At 41.4% G+C, this 19,161-nt stretch overlaps 1 protein-coding gene across 1 annotated transcript in view; it reads right to left on the bottom strand.

Moving 5' to 3' along the window:
* The window catches only part of ANKS1A (ankyrin repeat and sterile alpha motif domain containing 1A), a 198,023-nt gene that overhangs the window by 80,508 nt on the left and 98,354 nt on the right, over window positions 1-19,161 (bottom strand). The window contains 3 exon segments of the mRNA XM_033917877.1: window positions 5,436-6,010; window positions 12,006-12,120; window positions 12,583-12,626. Of these exon segments, the coding sequence (XP_033773768.1) occupies window positions 5,436-6,010; window positions 12,006-12,120; window positions 12,583-12,626 (734 nt within the window).

A 19,161-nucleotide genomic window follows, 5' to 3' on the forward strand; every position in this document is an offset into this window, starting at 1 on the left:
AACCCCCTCCACATATTTTTGCCTTCCCCCCGGCATCTCGACCTTACCTGGTGGTCTAGTAGGTTTTCGGGGCAGGAGCGATCTTCCTACACTCCTGCCCCGTGCAGATCGCCAATAGGAAATGGCTGTGGGGAGTTCCCGTCGTAGTCTCGAGAGACTACGGGAACTCCCCACAGCCATTTCCTATTGGCGATCTGAACGGGGCAGGAGCGTAGGAAGATCGCTCATGCCCCGAAAACTTGCTAGACCACCGGGTAAGGTCTGGGGAGGACCGGGACACAGGAGGGTCAGAGCGGATATTTGCGTTTTTTGCCATTCGCGGTCTGGCTCTGCCCCTATCCTCCGCAAATAACGAGGGAGAAGTGTAATCTAAATAAGATAGGAAGTTGTGCATATCCTCCTTGTACCACTTTAGCTATGTGTTGTTTCATTGAGAGCTGAGAATCTAACCATACCCCAAGGACCAATATCTCAGGCTTTACCAATAATTGTGTGCCCATAACAGTAAGTATTGTAGGGCTACCCACAATGCCAATGTCCCCCACAATCAAAACCTCAGGTTTTTTCATATTTTGTTTCATATGAAAACAGGCAGATTATTCCAAACTGTAATGGAAGCATAAGCAAAAGGGGAATTGAGTTGTCAATTTATACCGTACTCCTCTAAAATGTAGTGGAAGAATAATGCAAATGAGAAATAAAAGCAAAATCTGATTATCTGAAGAGTCAGTCTGTAATATACGATGAACTATACAAACAGATTTAAACTTAATTCGCCTCTCAACTGATATTAAATCTTTCCACTATTAAATCTATTTGTATTTCCAAGTCACGTTAATTTACTTTCAAGAAGTGTGTGAGGAACCTGACATAGAAGAGGCCAGATGCATCATCAACAATGGACAAATTAGATTATTTGCTTTTTTAGAGTCTTCCTCTGATAATAGTTCTAATGTGACTACCCTCCTTGTTACATTCCCTGCTAAGTCGGATAAAACTGATATGCTTAAGACTTATTTTCAAAAGAAGGAATTGCTCTTTTGTATACAAAAGCATTTATTCCCCGATATATGTAGAAGCACTCAAGTTCAAATGAAAGCCTTCTTGCAGCTGAGACCTGTGTCGGCCCAGCCTTGCATTGCTAGCTGGCAGCATTTTCTGTTGGCCTAACCAATGTCAGCAGAGGCCTATGGGAGATTATATCATTCATATCTGATCTTGGGGGATGTCAGCGCAGGTAGACCATCAGCCTCAGAATGCCTAAATTACATCTAAATTATCAGTGCTTAAAAGTAACAAAAGACCTTGGCACAGCCCTGAGGTTCGGAAGATATGCTAAGGTCTGGTGCTTAAGATGGACAGTAGCCCCAGCTGCATGGTTAATCAGAAGCCATTGTCAGAGTGATACTGGAAATTAACAGTAACCAGTCTATGAGGGACAGTTTCTCTCTCTTTTCCAGTCTCTCACGCCCCACACACCTTATTTACCATTGTTTCAAACAGTTTATGGGTACTTAACAACAATAGATTCTATTTTTAGAAAAAGTCTCAACTTATAAATGTAAGAGGTTAAAATCCTCTCTCTCTCTCTCTCTGGACCCATTTACCCCCACTCTCTCTCTGGATCCTGGTTTACTCTCTCTCTCTCTCTCTCTATTTTCTCTGGATACAGCCTTTCACCTACCAAGACACACATTAATGCAGGTAAACTGTCCTTTTTCTCTCACACGCACACAAGCAGTCTCTAAATCCACTCTGTATTTGTAAAGCTTACTTCATATCTCTTTCTGCACATTTGTAACCCAGCACATATGCTTGATGTATCTTTCTAAACATTGACTTTTCTGCAATACTCATATTAAGCCTATTTCTGCATATTAAGCCTATATTCTTTATGCCAGGGGTGTCAAAGTCCCTCTTGGGACATGCATGCAAATAGATCTCATGCATATTCATTGGGGAAATCCTGAAAACCCGACTGGATTGCGGCCCTCCAGGAGGGACTTTGACACCCCTGCTTTATGCCATCACTCTTGGTTGTCATTGTTATGAATTTCGCTTCCTACTGAACCTTCCATGAGGGTACTGAACATGGGACCCTGGCAGATTGTAAGACCGCCACCTTATATTATTGGGGACTTGTCTGCTTCAACATCACCCCATCCAAAACCTCACATTTTGGGGTTCGTCTCTTACACTCAAGGTGTTGGTTGCAGTGGCAACTTTCCTTTTAAAACTTCCTCGTAATATGTTAAGCAACCTTTCAAAGAATTTAGATTTGTTTTTGAAGGTGCTAGAATTTAGAAACTTTCCTTAAGGATAAGAATGTTTAAAGTTTTTCAGAAATACCATCTTTGTGTTAGGGTAATAAATAAGTTTTGATGGAAAGGTATGAAAGATGTGAGATTTGTTTTGTTTAATGATATTGACCTTGGACTGCAGGAAATGTTAATTTTTCTTTTATGAGTTTCTACTTTTGTGCATGACTGTTTACTTTTATTATTTCTAAATTGTTTCACATTTACCTTGTGTAAATATTTTACAAATGTTAAATTAAAATTATAGGGCCTACTGGATCTTCTTACACTAAGCCAAACCGTTCCAAGGAAAGCCCAAATGTCTTCTGATAATGAGTGATTTTTGAGAAACAAGCACAGCATACTTGGTTCTTAATTTACAAGCATTAGAAGGACAATGCGCAGCTACATTCGAGTATACAGTCAAACCTCGGTTTGCGAGTAACCCGGTTTGCGAGTGTTTTGCAATGTCGATGCAAAACATTCTCGCAAAACGTCTCTCGCAAACTGAGTGTTGACTCGATTTACGAGCACCCCCGATAACCGGCATCGCTCCGCCCCGCTCGCAAAGGGCCCCCTCCCGCTCGAATCAGCATCCCGCCCTGCGAGAACAGGAACCCCCCGCCCGACCAACTTTAACTCACCCCCCCTTTGGCACCGGCACGCAGCCCACAAGTGCCGGTGCCGCTTGAAGATCTTCTTCCTTGTCTCTGCCGGCTTTGAGCATGCATCTGCGCATGCTCAATCCGGCAGAGATTCTCGGCGAGAGGGAGAATTAGAAGGCCTTGAGCATGCGCAGATGCATGCTCAAAGCCGGCAGAGAGAAGGAAGAAGATCTTCAAGCGGCACCGGCACTTGTGGGCTGCGTGCCGGTGCCAAAGGGGGGGTGAGTTAAAGTTGGTCGGGCGGGGGGTTCCTGTTCTTGCGGGGGGGGGGGTGCCGATTCGAGTGTGGGGGGGGATTTTGTGCGGGGGGGGGGAAACACACCCTGGCCTCGGGGGTGGGGATGGGGGGGGGGGGTGGGAACATTATCAAAGCGAGTTTCCATTATTTCCTATGGGGAAACTCGCTTTGATTAAACGAGCATTTTGGATTACGAGCATGCTCCTGGAACGGATTATGCTCGTAATCCAATGGTACCACTGTATGTCTACGAAATCTGTTTTATAGGAATCAGTCTTAGAGAAAGGACACCAAATTGAGTTACTATTTACTCTAACTAGAGATCAATATATATTTTCCAAAAACTATAAAGTTAAGAAGTATTTATTTTGCAACCTGTTTAATCCAGCCTCTCAAGCCTGCTCTGTAGAAACAACCCATTTCGGCACAGAAAAGCAGGTGTTAAAGCTTTAGTACTATAGAAATGCATAGATTAAACTAATTATCATCGGGGTTTCTTCCTTCCAACAAATGATTATGACACGAACCCAGTGAATGTTTGCAGTGATTGTGTTGTATGCATAACATATGTCCTATTTCATGATAATGTTGTTAGTGTGGTGGCCCATCTTCACACTGCTAAATATTTAGGAGGGGCTGTGAAGAGGAGTATATTACCACAAGTTCAATTTCTAATAATAAGAGAGTGAATCGTAGGTTGAGTCTTTCCCTAACACCATCTTCAATCCTCCTCCATCCTCTTTCTGCTTACTTCTTATGTACATCTTTAACTTCACATATTTCCTTTCCCTTTTTTTATTTTTCACCTACATCTTCTTTTCCATTTTATTACTTTCTACTTTTTTCTTTCTTTCTCTGTTATCCCTGTCTTTTCCCCTCCATACCTCCCTTTCCTTATCCTCTCTTTAATTGCAGAATGCAGGGCTTCTCAGAACTGCCCTACAGAACTCACAGCCAACTGGTTTTCCAGGATACCTGCAGCGAATATACATGCATTAAATCTGTGGATATCCTAAAAATCTGCCTGGCTGTGAGAACACAAGGGCAGGTTTAAGAAATCCTGGCACCGATAGCAACTCAGTCCCTTTGTGAAGTTCATACCTGCTAAGAATAATCATGGATGAATGAGAAACACCATTAAGGGCTCCTTTTACTAAGCTGCGATAGCGTTTCTAGTGTGCGCTAAACCCACACTACGCGGCTAGAACTAATGCCAGCTCAATGCTGGCGTTAGCGCCCAGCGCGCGGGGCAATTCTGCGCGTGCTTAGGCCTGTAAAAGACGTGCAAAAAAACCTACCTTCATATAGAACAGGCAAAACTATTTTGAGGGAACTGATCCTAGATATTCAGTATGTCTTTTACAACCCAAGAGTATATGTCAGCACCCACCTAAGCTTAGACATGCTAAGACAAACTATAGCCCCAAAACCACCTCTTTAGAATCCTGCACTACCATCACTGTAAGTAAATTCATCTCATGAATATGAATTGTGGGAATCCTGAAAATCTGATTAGCTACATGTATCCCATGGACTGGGTTGAGAACCCTTGCACTACTGACCTAAAAACTGATGCTGAACTAACTCCTGGTTTTAATGCTTTTTTAATTGTAGGAGGTGGAAATTGGGTGAAGACATTCCCAAGGAAATGCACATTTTTTTAATGTATGTAAATGAGACATATAATATGTATACATGCATACAGGAGGTGGGAGATATGTCTGTAAATACACACGCACACCCTTTATGCATGTATATGTACATCAGCTTTTAGAAAAGTGACATTCATATAAAGCCGCCAAGAGCATAATCAGTAAGCAATCCTAGGTTTATAGGACAGTCACATCCCCAGCCTGAGAAAACAGTCTCAGCCCCTAACTAGGACGTAAGTACATTAGAGACAGGAGACCAGCAATTATAGTCCAAGCCTGAGAAAAAAGTGCAGGCTGGGACTATAATTGCTCCATGCCTGCTTTTGTACATCAAACCCAATGTATATCTTGTAAATAAAACAATTCTCAGGTATCCTAAAAACATGGTCCACCTAATGTCAAAAAAACCGACCCTCTTTATAGATTGGATAGAAGTAACTTTGCATTCACCATGCTCCAAAAGGAATCAAGCACATGCAAAGTTTAGGTCAACTTGAAATTCTAATGCATAAATCAGCCCTGGGACACACCTCGGACTTTTCCATTCACATACTTTACTTAGAAGTTTCAAAACGAATCTTACCTCATCCCACTCAGATGTGAAAGAAGGAGATTTCTCCCAGCCGTTTCTTGCTAGCACTTACAGTTTGACAGTGACTCGCTTCCGACTGCCCATCGCATCGTCCTCTGTTGGTGAGCAAGTCAGAAGGTCTGAGTCGGATTTTGACAAGCTGCGGCTAAGTTTAAGCTCCATATTGGGCATGCTGCCTTGCCACCCTCTCCCTGGCACACAGTTCCTGTCCCCCTCCTCCTCCTCCTCCTCCTCAGAATGCTGCTGGAGCATCTCATGCGGCATGTATGTTTCCGAGTCCAACTGGTTGACAGTGGGGTGAAACATGCTCGGGTAGATTCCGCTCTCTTTTTCATCAACGGGGCTGGAAGACCTCAGGCCATGTATATCCATATCAGCTGGGGGCCCCGTATTCGCTTCTGCACTGCCTTTATTGACAGCAGGCAGCAATCGGAAAGGATCTTCCTTTATTTCACACACTGGGGAAGAACCATGCAGGAGTCCTGAGAATTCCTCTGGCACCTGGACATCAGGGCTTTCTGGGGACTCCTGGCTGCGAGTACTGCTGCTTCTCCTCCGCCTCTGGGCTTGAAAAGTGGACCCACACCAAATTAAGAGACAGAAACAAATAGAGCTGGATAAAAATGATAGACTGTACAGAGGAAAAGAAAGTCTCAGCATGCAGACTGCAAGAGGAAGAGAGAGACACAGCATCGCATTGTATTGCTGTGGATGCTCAACTTGCCCCCCTCCAAGAAGTGGCATTTATGACATGCTTAGCCCTGACCTGATTGATGGAGTCTGGCGGCTCTTGTTGTTTTACTTCTGTTAACACTAACAATCAGGCCTTGCTATATAAGGCAGAGAGATCTGCTAACTATAACCTACTGCGAGAGGACGGGGAGGGCAGGCAAGCTTCTGGAACGCCCATTACAGTCCTGTAAAAGGCCAAACAGTTATTTAGAGACATGCACTGTACACTCCCTCCCTACTCTTGGCAAATGAGAAGGAAAAAAAAGATTGGGATGGCCAAGTCACCTGCAAATTCCTGGAACAAGCTATGAGAAAAGAAACACTGATATCTGCAGACAGGAGTCTAGGAGTTCCTGCTCTGAAAGGACAGGTTATTGTCATATCTTAAGTATTACTGAAATACACAACATCACAGTCACATTTTACACAGGAAGTGACCTTGCAGTATAAGTTGATATTTGTGATATCTGGCAGTGAGAAGTTTCATGAGCTACTGCATTCTCAACTTATATTAGGAGTTAAACACTAAGTGGCCTAAAAAAAACTCAAACATTAAAATCATCACTAATTTCAAACATAAAAAACTACTGAGTCATTCAGACAAGCACCAAGTTTAAAAAAATGTTTAAACACAATCTGATTGATTCAGTCACTGAAACTCAGCACTTTTTTTTTTTTAAATGCTGCTGCCATGGGCAAAATTAGCCCCTGGATATTCAGTGTCAGGCCATGTCCAGCTACCAGCATTGAATATCTGATGCTAATTACAACTGCACTGACTGCTGGAGCTTATGTTGGTCCCAGCTGATAGTCAGCTGAATATCTGATAGGAGCCACATAAGTGCTTTCAGTTCCAGTGCTTCTCCTCCCTACTTCCACTCCATCCCATCCTCAAAAAAAAATAAAAAATAAATCCAGTCCCAAGAATCCCCCACCCCCGATCCCTCTAAACCAAGGGTGTCAAAGTCCCTCCTCGAGGGCCACGATCCAGTCGATGTTTTCAGGATTTCCTCAATGAATATGCATGAGATCTATTTGCATGCGCTGCTTTCATGGTATGCTAATAGATCTCGTGCCTATTAATTGGGGAAATCCTGAAAACCCGACTGGATTGCGGCCCTCGAGGAGGGACTTTGACACCCCTGTTCTAAGCTGAACGGAAGTTCCTCCATCTACAGTCCTGCCAGTGGATGGAGCTGTTTTACTATCATATTTTCAATAGCGAGGGACAGGCAAGCTCTGCAGGACTCCAAGAAACCTGCCTGTCTCTAAAGATTAAAAACACAAAATTGAAGCATCAACCCCCAATCCGAACAGCAACAATGCAGCAATCTTTGTTACTGAATTGTTGCTTTCAGTTGAGTTGCAACCAGATATGATATGTTTAACAGAAACCTGGTTGAAGCAGGGTGAAGAGTGCTGCTTTAAAGAAGGTATCTAATAAGTATTACATTTACACTTCTGATATATGAAAGGATGGTGGGTTAGCTATTATTACTACTTGACCATTGATCCAATTATCTGTCACAACTCCCATATAAAGAACTGTTGCTTTTGAAGTGAGATATCAACCTGGTGAAGTATATGACCTTATTTTACTGTTTTACTGAGTTTGGGCTAACTCTTATTACTATTTTTTTTAGGGGACTTTAATATTCATATGGAAGATGTAAACTCCTCGCGAGTGGAAAGATGTGGTAGATGTGAATCACTTGTTCACTCTTTCCAAAAATACTAGGACTAGGGGGCATGCAATGAAGCTACTTAGTAGATTTAAAACAAACCGGGGAAAATATTTCTTCACATAGCATGTAATTAAACTCTGGAATTTGTTGCTAGAGAATGTGGTGAATCAGTTAGCTTAGCGGGTTTAAAATAAGATTGGATAATTTCCTAAGAGAGAAGTCCATAGGCCATTATTGAGATGGCTTGGAGAAATCTACTGCTTATTAGATAAGCAGCATAAAATCTGTTTTACTCTTTGGGATCTTGCCAGGTACTTGGGACCTGGGTTGGCCACTGTTGGAAAAAGGATACTGGGCTTGATGGACTTTTGGTCTGTCCCAGTACGGCAACTCTTATGTTCTTAAGTAGATGTTTCTGAACAGCAAAAGAATGTGATAGACCATAAAGAATTAATGGTACATGTCTATGGAGTAGGCCCTACAGTTTTGTCACCACTGTTTCAAAAGATTCATTCTGAATTTTTTAGATTCTTTAGTTGAGAAGTAAGCAACTATATGGGGACAAATTTATTAATGAAGTTAGAGATGTTTATGTACCATGGTAACCTTTGGGTACTACGATGGTTTCATGCTGGGTTTTGTTTGATAAGGACTCAGGTCAATAGAGTGAACACAAATAGAGGAAACGCAAAACAGTTGAAAGGAAGATCCAGAATGAGAAGGCATAGGATGAAGTTAAGAGGTGATAAGCTCAGGAGTAATCTAAGGAAATACTTTTTTACAGAAAGGGTGGTAGATGCGTGGAATAGTCTCCTGGTAGAGGTGGTGAAGACAAAGACTGTGTCTGTGTTCAAGAAAATGCAGGACAGGCACATGGGATCTCTTAGAGAGATGGAGATCGTGGATGCTATGGATGGGCCATTTGGCCTTATCTGTCATCATGTTTCTATGATCTCTGTTCTATTGTTTATGATTTTTTGGGTTTAAGATTTTCCACTGACATCTGTTTTTGATGTATAAATTAATACTTGTGCTATTACAGTTTTTTTATGGACTGCTACTTATTTTTGTTTGCAATTTACCTTGAGCACTTTTTGCTGACAAAGGATATAATAAATATTTTCAATAATGTCATTGCTGTCTTATCTTGGACAAGAGTTCACATTTTTTTTTTTGCAGTATCATAGCTGCTTCCTAAATATAGTTTTTTTCGCCAGGAGACCCCTACTTCTATGACATGTCATGTATGAACATATTCAAACACTCTACTAATCCTATTGATACTTATTGCCAATCCCAAAACCAAAAGCCTAGCATGGTAAAAAATCATAACATGAGAAATAAAATTAAATACCAGTTATCCTAAATAGTTAATAGAGTGAAATGAACTGTGTTTTTGTTTTTTAAAAAAAAATAATTCTCTGACCCAGCCTTAAAAGTCACCGTGATTAATGCATTATTTATTAGTTAAGATAATAAAAAATTAATCATGGCTAATAAAATGAATCGCCCTACCCTCCACTTTCTTCCATCAATGGTTCCCCTACATTTTCCAAGTTGCTTAGAGAGCAGCGGCAGCTATATGCTGCCTGCTCTGGAGGCTTCATCTGACCCATCCTGCCCCGAAGGAAACAGGAAATTACATGGGGGGGAAGGGGACATAGAGGAAGCCTCTGGAGCAGGCACCCCCAACTGGCAGTAATGCAGTCAGAAGACTCCTATTCAGCTTAGAGGGAACAGCGAATACCACTATTAAAAAATGGCATGACTCCATCTTGGCATCCCCCATCAACTGAGCCAAGAACTGAATTTGGGTGTTCTGCACTTTAGGAGCAAGCTTTTACCACTGAACTGCCAGGCTGGCTTTTATAGCTTTTTAAATGTCATTTTGCTTGTATGATGACTGTGTGTTTTGTAATTCATCTAGTATAAGGCTTCTCTTCAGACTGGTGGACCCTACCCCTCCAAACCTCTAAAGGTAGGAGTGATGTCCAATCACTCCTGTCTTCAGCACCACTATCTTTCAAAATGGCAGCAGGTCAAGATACACATTAAGGGATAGGTGCTGCCATTCTGAAATATGGAAGTGCTAGAGGCAGGAGCAACATCCTGCCTTTAGAGGTAGGATTGGAAAGTCTGAAGGGAGACTTCAGGAGTAGGTTATTGAGACTCCAAAGATTTTTTTTTGGGTGGGAGGGTCCGGGAGGGGGTTAAAGAGGAGGTACATGGGGGCCACCTGAACCACCAGGGTGGGTTTTTTGTTGGAGAATGGAGGTACAAGGGAGCCACTGAGCCAATAGGGATTTTTTTTCTGTTTTGAGGGGGGAGGGGAAGACGGTGTAAAGGAGCTACTTAGGTTGCCATAATTTTCTTTGGGGAAGGGGGGAGGAACAAGGAAGGCAAAAGGTAAATTGCACTGCTTCTAGTTATAATAGCACCTGTACAACTCACTCACACCATTATTCACACCCCAGGGAATTATGCACCTCATTTTTCAAAAATTATGCAACAGTATGCATAATTCCTTAATGTGTATCTTCTATTTGAAAACTATCATCTCTCCCCACACTACCCCCCAGGCACTCTGCTCATCAGATAAGTCTATCTGTACCCTTCTCTACAGCTAACTCCAGACGCCGTCCCTTCTACCTTTCTGCACCGTATGCCTGGAACAAACTGCCTGACTCGGAACGTCAAGCTCCATCTCTGGAAGTATTCAAATCCGGACTCAAAGGCCACTTCTTTGAAGATGCTTTTAATTCCAAACTCCAACCCATCCTCTAGCCCCAATATCTGCCTTAGCATTCCCTCTGTCAATCCCCCACCTGAGCACAATGTATTGGTGCACCTTCTTGTCCAGTTTGTCTGTCCTGACTAGATTGTAAGCTCTTCCGAGCAGGGACTGTCTTTTCTGTGTTCTGATGTACAGCGCTGCATATGTCTAATAGCGCTATAGAAATGATTAGTAGTAGTAGTAGTTAGGAAAGCCTGATCTTAACGGGCCCTGTTGGGACGATGACAACGGTGTGTGTGGCTGATTATATTCTGCTTGTCCAAGGAGAAGAGAGTAAACCAAAGAAGCCACCTCAGGGCTCCTCTGACAGCATCACTGCTGTTGGATTCATCCATTGGATAATATTAGATTTCTATCCCGTCCTCCCATGAGCTCAGAACAGGTTACAAAAGGACATTCACAATAAATTACATTAGACATTCATGGTTGCTTAAGGACATGACCGGTTACAAAGGAACATTCATAGGAAATTACAAAGAGATGTTTACCATTAATAAAGGATATGACTGGTTGCATAACAAGCATTAATTGGTAGAAGTGTATATAGAGGAGACTGTCTTCTGGTGGCCATTTAGATGAAGAGAAAAGTCTTCACTGCTCTTCTGAAGGTCATCAGTTAGTTCTGTGATCTGATCTGTGCAGGCAGTTTGTTCCATAGCCAAGGGCCGAAGTGGCTTTAGGAGCTTTTAGGTACGGTTTCCATCTGGAGAGATTTCCCTGAGGGGATGCATAGCCGACTCTCTGCTTCATAGCGGAGGGGGTGGGTGGGGGTGTACTGATGTAGCTCAGATGTAATGTAGGCTGGAGTGATGCGGAATTATTTGTAAGCTATTACAAGGGCCTTGAATATGCAGCGTTGATTCATCCAATGGATGAATCCAACAGCAATGATGCTGTCAGAGGAGCCCTGAGGTGGCCTAATTGCATCAACAAAATGTTCACCAAAGTTCTTTGGGGAGGACTCTACCTATCTGTCTGCTCCCCTACCCTTCTCAGAATAATTACCCAGACAGACCTGATCCTCTTTGCTTGGAGGACTGCTTAAATTGCAGCAGCAGCCGCTTGCACAAAACTAATCCTCCACTCTCTTTGAGGACTGAGCAAAGAATTTCCACAATAAACTTCCTTCTGGCCCATGGTCCAATTTGGTTGGCATTTTAGACTCCCATTTGAAAGAATTAGGGTGGTGGTGATCTTGTTTTCTCAATATAAAATACAGGACTGGAATTCCCAGTATGTTTTGTTAAATGGGCCAACAATGAAAAAGCCAGGGTCTATGACTTGCATTTATGGTATAATCCAATGCCTCTAGCTTAACTGAAATAGTTGACTGCTTGGCTATATTCTTACCGTTTGTCTTCTCTACTATATGGTGCTCAAGCTCTGATTGGCCACTAAAGAGACTGGATGAACCACAGCGATCCACTGGGACATCCTGTAAAGGCACTGCTTTGCGTGGTCTGGCCTGCAAATATAATCCTTATTAGATATGAATAGATGTAGAGTCATTTCCACTACTAAATCATATACTAAATCATTCCCTCTGTAATTCCCCCCCCCCCACCTGAGCACAGTGTATTGTCCAGTTTGTCTGTCTCGACTGTAAGCTTTTTTGAGCAGGGACTGTCTCTTCTGTGTTTTGATGCACAGCGCTGCGTATGTCTAGTAGCGCTATTGAAATGATTAGTAGTAGTAGTATATGCGCATGAATATTTCCGCACAGAGGTTTGCTATTACACTATCCTTATCTCTTACATTTGTTGTGCTCAGGGATGTAGTTGTAAATATCTCCCAGAAATTTTCAGGAAGCGGTATAAATGTAATCATGGTAGGGCTCCTTAAAAAGCTGTTGTTTTTTTTATCAAAAGCAAATTGTAGTTAAAAAGTGTGAGCTATTATCTATCCAAAAACAATAAGAGGCTCTTACCTGAGGTTGGCCACTGCTTACAGAACTAGAAGCCCCCGCCTCACCTACAGGAAAATACAAGTTATAGAAAAGATATGAGAAGCTGGATCATACCATTTATTCCACTGTCAGTGCCAGAGATGGACTGATCATCCTTGGCAAAGGAAATGACAATTGAAGGAAATGATCAATTAGTTTCATGGCATTTAAATTTTCATAACTTTAGTCCAGCTTTTGTCATTTGTAGCATACACCGCTCTCATCAAGCACAAAGTTTAACAAAAGTTTTTTTTAGATTTAGGAAGCCACTGTTGCAGAACCAGGCAGCTCTGCTAGTGTGCATGGGAGAGTGAGACAAACGGCCTCTTTTACAAAGCTGCACTAACGGCTGCCGCGCGGCAACAGCCCCAAAGCCCTTGAAATCTCTATGGGCTTCAGGGCCGCTAACGCGGCTTTGTAAAAGAGGCCGAAAGTGTGACTATGAAAGAGGGAGAATGCTGGTATGAAATGCGTAAAAATCATTTATAGTCTACAGAATTTTCAAGTACAGTAAAACCTTGGTTGTTCCAGAAGCATGCTTGTAAGCCAAAGCACTCGTATATCAAAGCGAATTTCCCCATAAGAAATAATGGAAAAGCAGACAATTCGTTCCACAACCCAAAAACTTTAATACAAAATACTGTATGTACTCGTATTGCAAGACCTCACTCATTTAGAACAGTCACTGCACTCCTGCAGGGTCAGAGAGAGAAGAATCATCGGCTCAGTTGTGATGATGTGACATGTTTATACTGTACTAGTGTTAAAGCCCGTTACATTAACGGGTGCTAGAAAGCAGCCCCCTTTCCCTCTCCCCTCCAGTTCCTCCCTGACTGTCTCTCCGTGGCCCCCCTTCTGTCTTCCCGCCCCCCCAAGCAAGCTGTCTGCCTCCCAGCACACCCCTCCCCTAAAGCAGCCCCCTTTCCCTCCCATCCGACTCTCCCTTCCCACGGTGTGGCTGGTTCCCTTAGTCCCTTGCCGCCCCCTTCCCGCGGTCCCGACAAACGTCCTGAATCCAGCAGCACTCTAAACAAGCTGCTTCGCGGCCTTCTACTGGCCTGATTTGCTCTGCTGTGTCGAGCAGAGCAAATCAGGGCAGTAGCAGGCCGCGAAGCAGCGTGTTTAGAGTGCTGCGGCCGCTGCTGGAATCAGGACGTTTGTCAGGACCGCGGGAAGAGAAGAGGAGCGGCAGCAAGGGACTAAGGGAGCCGAAGGGAGGGTCGGATGGGAGGCTGAACGGGGGTTCGGGTGTGCTGGAGAGAGGGGCGAAGATGACTCCGACGACCTTTACAATTGGGGCCTTGACTCCCTTAGTTCTGACTGAAGTTAGTTTTAAGTTGTAAGCCGCGGCAGCGGCTTCTCTCGCGATACCTGCCTGCGTCGGAAGCCTTCTCCGATGCAGGTGTGGCTCGTGAGAGGAGCCGCGGCGGCGGCTTAGAACTTAAAACTAACTTCGGTCAGAACAGTACCTTGGGTTCCGCGATCGAGTCCTATTTGGTCTGCCACTGCCTGGAGAAGCTGAAGAGCAGGGAGTCCCGCATTACAAATTCTCTGCCGGCCAGAGAGATTCGCGCGCATGTGCACTCCTACCTGCGGTGCCCTATAGCCGCACAGAAAACGGGAGCACGCAGGTGGGAGTGCGCATGTGCAGCTTAGGGTTTTATTATATTAGATGTACTTGTATTGCAAGACTTTGCTCATTTAGAACAGTTACTACATTCCCGCAGCGTCAGAAAGAGAAGAACCATCGGCTCAGTTGTGATGTGTGTATACTGTATGTACTTGTATTGCAAGACATTGCTTGTATTGCAAGACACTGCTTGTATATTAAGTTAAAATTTAATAAAATGTTTTGATTGTCTTGCAAAACACTTGCAAGCCAAGTTACTTGCAATCCAAGGTTTTAAATGGTTGCAATTGAAGCAGGCCATTCAGGTTGGGTTCCCTGAATGGAAATCATTAAACAATCAATATAGTTTAAAGTTCTTATGCTTTAAAGCAGACTTCCTAGGACATCAAGCCGCATTGTGGTATAAATTAATATCTGGATATTTAAATAAAAAACCAAAAAATGGTCTAAGAGACATTTGGAGCATTGAGATTGGACATCAAATTAATGCATCTCAATGGCCACTAATTTGGTCTTGGAGAATGGGATGTACAGTGTCAGCGTCTATGAGACAAACATGGTTCTTTTTATTACATAGAGCTTTTTGGACCCCTACTCGTTTGCAAAAATTAGACAGTTCTAAGTCTAATAGATGCTGGCACTGTAATCTAGAACCAGGGACATTAGATCATTTATTATATCATTGTCCTTATATTAAAATTTTTTGGAATTCAATTTGGCCACAAATTAATAAATTAATGGAAAATCATATTGCAATATCATATGATACAATTTTATTTGGAACAATGATGAGAATAAAAAGTCAAATTTCACCAGAAAATAATAAGCTTTTATTGATTATGACAGGGGTTGCCATTCAACATATAACTAACAATTGGAAAAATTACAACAACCTAAATTACACATTTTGGTGGAATACAATATGTCATGTTTTTAAAATGGAAAGAACAATAGCAATACAAAAGGGGACATATAATAAATTTATAAAAATATGGGGGCCATTGACAAAATACTGTAATGAATAAATAATATGATGTTTTCTTCTTCTTTTCTTCTTTTAAGGATCTTTTTTTATGACACACATAAAGGGGGGGTAAGAAAAATTAATTTATACATAGTATGTTATAATATATTATACAAAATGTAACGTATGAATAAAAGGTAATAAAAGGGTGGGGGGAGGGAAATGGGACAAAAATTGTTTAGATTATATTGTATTAGATATAAAAAAGTTATTGAATATTTATCAATTGTATTCTAATATGTTGTATACTTTTTATAAAAATTTGAAAATTAAAATATTATATTAAAGTAATGAAAGGGAGGGGGGAGGGTGAGGGGGAAAATCAAATTCAGATATATAATGTATTAGATATAAAGTGATAATATGCATTTATCAATTGTAATTTATTATTATGTACACTTTATGAAAAATTAGAAAAAAAAAAAATAATGGAAAAAAAAAAAAAACAAGGTTTTACTGTACTGTAAAACAAAATGCAACAAAGCCTGTAGGATATGTATCAGCACACCACATCCTGAGCTTTGGGATGTGTTTTTCCTTTTAGTGGACTGATTTATAGCACTTAGGAAGGAATATGACCTGCCCTGTAATTATGAAACCATATTATCATTTGTTTAAACATCTTTTTGAAGCTGTCAGTGGTATATAAAGATGCAACATAGTTTCTGTAAAATACTCAAGAAACAGCTATTATTCACCAATCTGGACACTGGGGAGGTAAAAAAGAACAGTAGGAACAATGCAGTAAATGTCCCTCTCACTCATGGCAGCTTGAGTCTGAAAGGACTTGCCACACGACCTTCATACCATAATCCCAGGACATTACTGAGACACAGTAGATTCTATCAGATGGATGCTGCACAGAGCAGGTTTTCCTTTCCTCTGAATGTGGAAACATGGTCAGAGCTCATTACTTTTCACAGACAGTCCAACTGCAGAAAGGCTCACACGTTTTCAGTTTGTTAATACTGTGTAGCAGGAGAGAATGAATAAACAAACCACAAGGCAGTTCTTCAAGCATACCATATGTATTTCAACTGGAATTATCATGCAGATTTAAATACATGAGCGACATCAGGTTATTGCTACATGTATGTGTGTGGGGGTGGGTGGGTTCTTGAATTAAAGATCCTCTTACAATTAATTCTATAAAGACAAAAGGGACCAATCTGTGATTTTCCAAGCTTTATGTGTATTCAGATGCAACTACTGCCTCACTATTATTTAGATTTATTCAATATGTGGGATTCTGGAGATTTCCAGTCAAGTAGCTCAACACCATGATTCTTGGTGGTCAGTCTGTGAGTAATCTTCTTTGCAGTTATGCATTGGTTGAGATGACAGCTCAAATTCCTAGTCTTTGCCCACTGATCAATCTGAACATTGGCTGACAGACTGACCACCACATATTACTGCTTCATCATAAATTGGTCGAGTTAAACAATGAAAAAAAAAAACACATCACAAATCTTATTCCCTACCAGCAAGGAGCTCATACCATCACCGAGAAACAAAGGATTGTGATGTCACTAATAGGATAGAGGTGCATAGCTATTGTGAGTGGTGAAGCAGTGACAAGTCTATGGCAACAAGGCTTGGACAGCTTCCACTGTCAGTTACTGTCTCTTAAGCATAAAGAATAGATTATACCAATTTCCAGTGGGAAAGTGTTTATGATCCCTTTAAAAATTATCCCCATGGAAAGTATATATGTATTTATACCTGTTCTTTGGAATTCAAAAATGTCCCAGCTTATTTTATGCCCATATGCGGGTAAATACAAGCACTGACTCAATCCTGCCCCCAGAAATGCCTCCATTCAGATCAGATAAACTTATGTGAAAATCTGATTGTTTGCCTTTCCTGTCCTCATAAGTAACTTGGTGTTCTTTCCATATTTTTTCGGTAATTTTAATTGTAAACCACTCTGATATGCACTGTCAGAAAGGGCGGTACATCAAGTCAACTAAAACATACGTATGTTTAGATGAATACACTCCAGCCAATTTTATAAAAGCTACTTCTGCATTTAAAGGGAAATGCCTTTTAAAATTATCCCCATGCTAATAACTAGAACACCAAGTATAAACATAGGTTAACAGACCAAGCTACACAAGAGTCTCTATAGGGAATCTGGGAAGCCAGATGTTTGGGCAATGATCACGCTGCTACTGGTGCTAGATTACTGATGTTATACATGAGAAAGGAGTGAACTAACCCCCTAAGTTTATAATTTTGCATGCTCATTTTGGTGCTTAGGGCACCAAATTGCACATGCAGTTACTGAACACTGCCAGTTACATGCGTAACGTAATTGCTAAATTAGTCACTAATTAGCATCAATTAGATATAATTAGAGTTAACTGCTAGGTATAATCAAGAAGGGTATTACTACCAGAACGAAAGAAGTTATCTTGCTGTTGTATCGGGCGATGGTGCGTCCGCATCTGGAGTACTGCGTCCAATATTGGTCGCCGTACCTTAAGAAGGATATAGCGATACTCAAGAGGGTTCAGAAGAGAGCGACACGTTTGATAAAGGGTATGGAAAACCTTTCACACGCTGAAAGATCGGTGAAACTGGGGCTCTTTTCCCTGGAGAAGAGGAGACTTAGAGGGGATATGGATAGAGGCTTACAAGATCATGAAGGGCATAGAGAGAGTAGAGAGGGACAGATTCTTCAAACTTTCAAAAAATAAAAGAACAAGAGGGCAATCGGAAAAGTTGAAAGGAGACAGATTCAAAACGAATGCTAGGAATTTCTTCTTTACCCAACGTGTGCTGGACACCTGGAATGCGCTTCCAGAGGATGTAATAGGGCAGAGTACGGTACTGGGGTTTAAGAAAGGATTGGACAATTTCCTGCTGGAAAAGGGGATAGAAGGGTATAAACAGAAGATTACTGCACAGGTCCTGAACCTGTTGGGCCGCTGTGTGAGCAGACTACTGGGCACGATGGACCTCAGGTTAGACCCAGCGGAGGCATTGCTTATGTTCTTGAACTTACATGTAACCTCAGCAAGTAATTTCTTTAGCGAGCAACTGCTAGGGAGGTGTTGATGTGGGAGATGGTCTGCGCATGCGTCGGGATCGCACATTAGCATTCGGAGGGAGGCGTTCCTCCAATTGCCCTCATTTTTTTTTTCCAAATTCTTTATTCATTTTTCCATCTTACATCAAGTATACAATATTACATCAATTAAAACATATACATCACTTGAATTTCTTTCTAATATCATCTTAAATACATAAATTTATACCCTTTCCACCCACCCTTCCCACAAATTTTTATCAAAAATATCGTATAAATATTAAATTCTTATCTATTGATTAAACCTTTAAATAGATCTTTATACCATCCCCCATCCCCCCTATGTATAAATGTACTTTCAGTGGAAAATGGTGTCTAATCATTGCAATAATTTGTCAATGGCCCCCCAAATCTTTTTTAAATTATTATAATTCCCTTTTTGTATGGCAACGGTTCTTTCCATTTTGTAAATGTGGCACAACGAATTCCACCAGAAGGCATAGTTAAGTCTACTGTAATTTTTCAAATTACTGGTGATATGTTGCATGGCGACTCCTGTCATAATCAATAAAAGTTTATTATTACTTGATGAAATTTGACTTTTTGCTCTCATTGACACCCCGAACAGAATTGTATCATATGATAATGCTACATGGTTTGCTAGTAAACAATTAATTTGAGACCAAATTGATTTCCAAAAGGCCATGATAAAGGGACAATAGAATAATAAATGATCTAGAGTCTCTGCTTCAAGTTTACAATGCCAGCATCTATTAGACTTAGAGCTATCTAACTTTTGTAATCGAACAGGGGTCCAAAAAGCTCTATGTAACAAAAAAAAACAAAAAATAAGTTTGTCTCATAGATGCGGACATT

The sequence above is a fragment of the Geotrypetes seraphini genome, chromosome 13, assembly GCF_902459505.1.
Source record: "Geotrypetes seraphini chromosome 13, aGeoSer1.1, whole genome shotgun sequence".
Taxonomy (NCBI): Eukaryota; Metazoa; Chordata; class Amphibia; order Gymnophiona; family Dermophiidae; genus Geotrypetes; species Geotrypetes seraphini.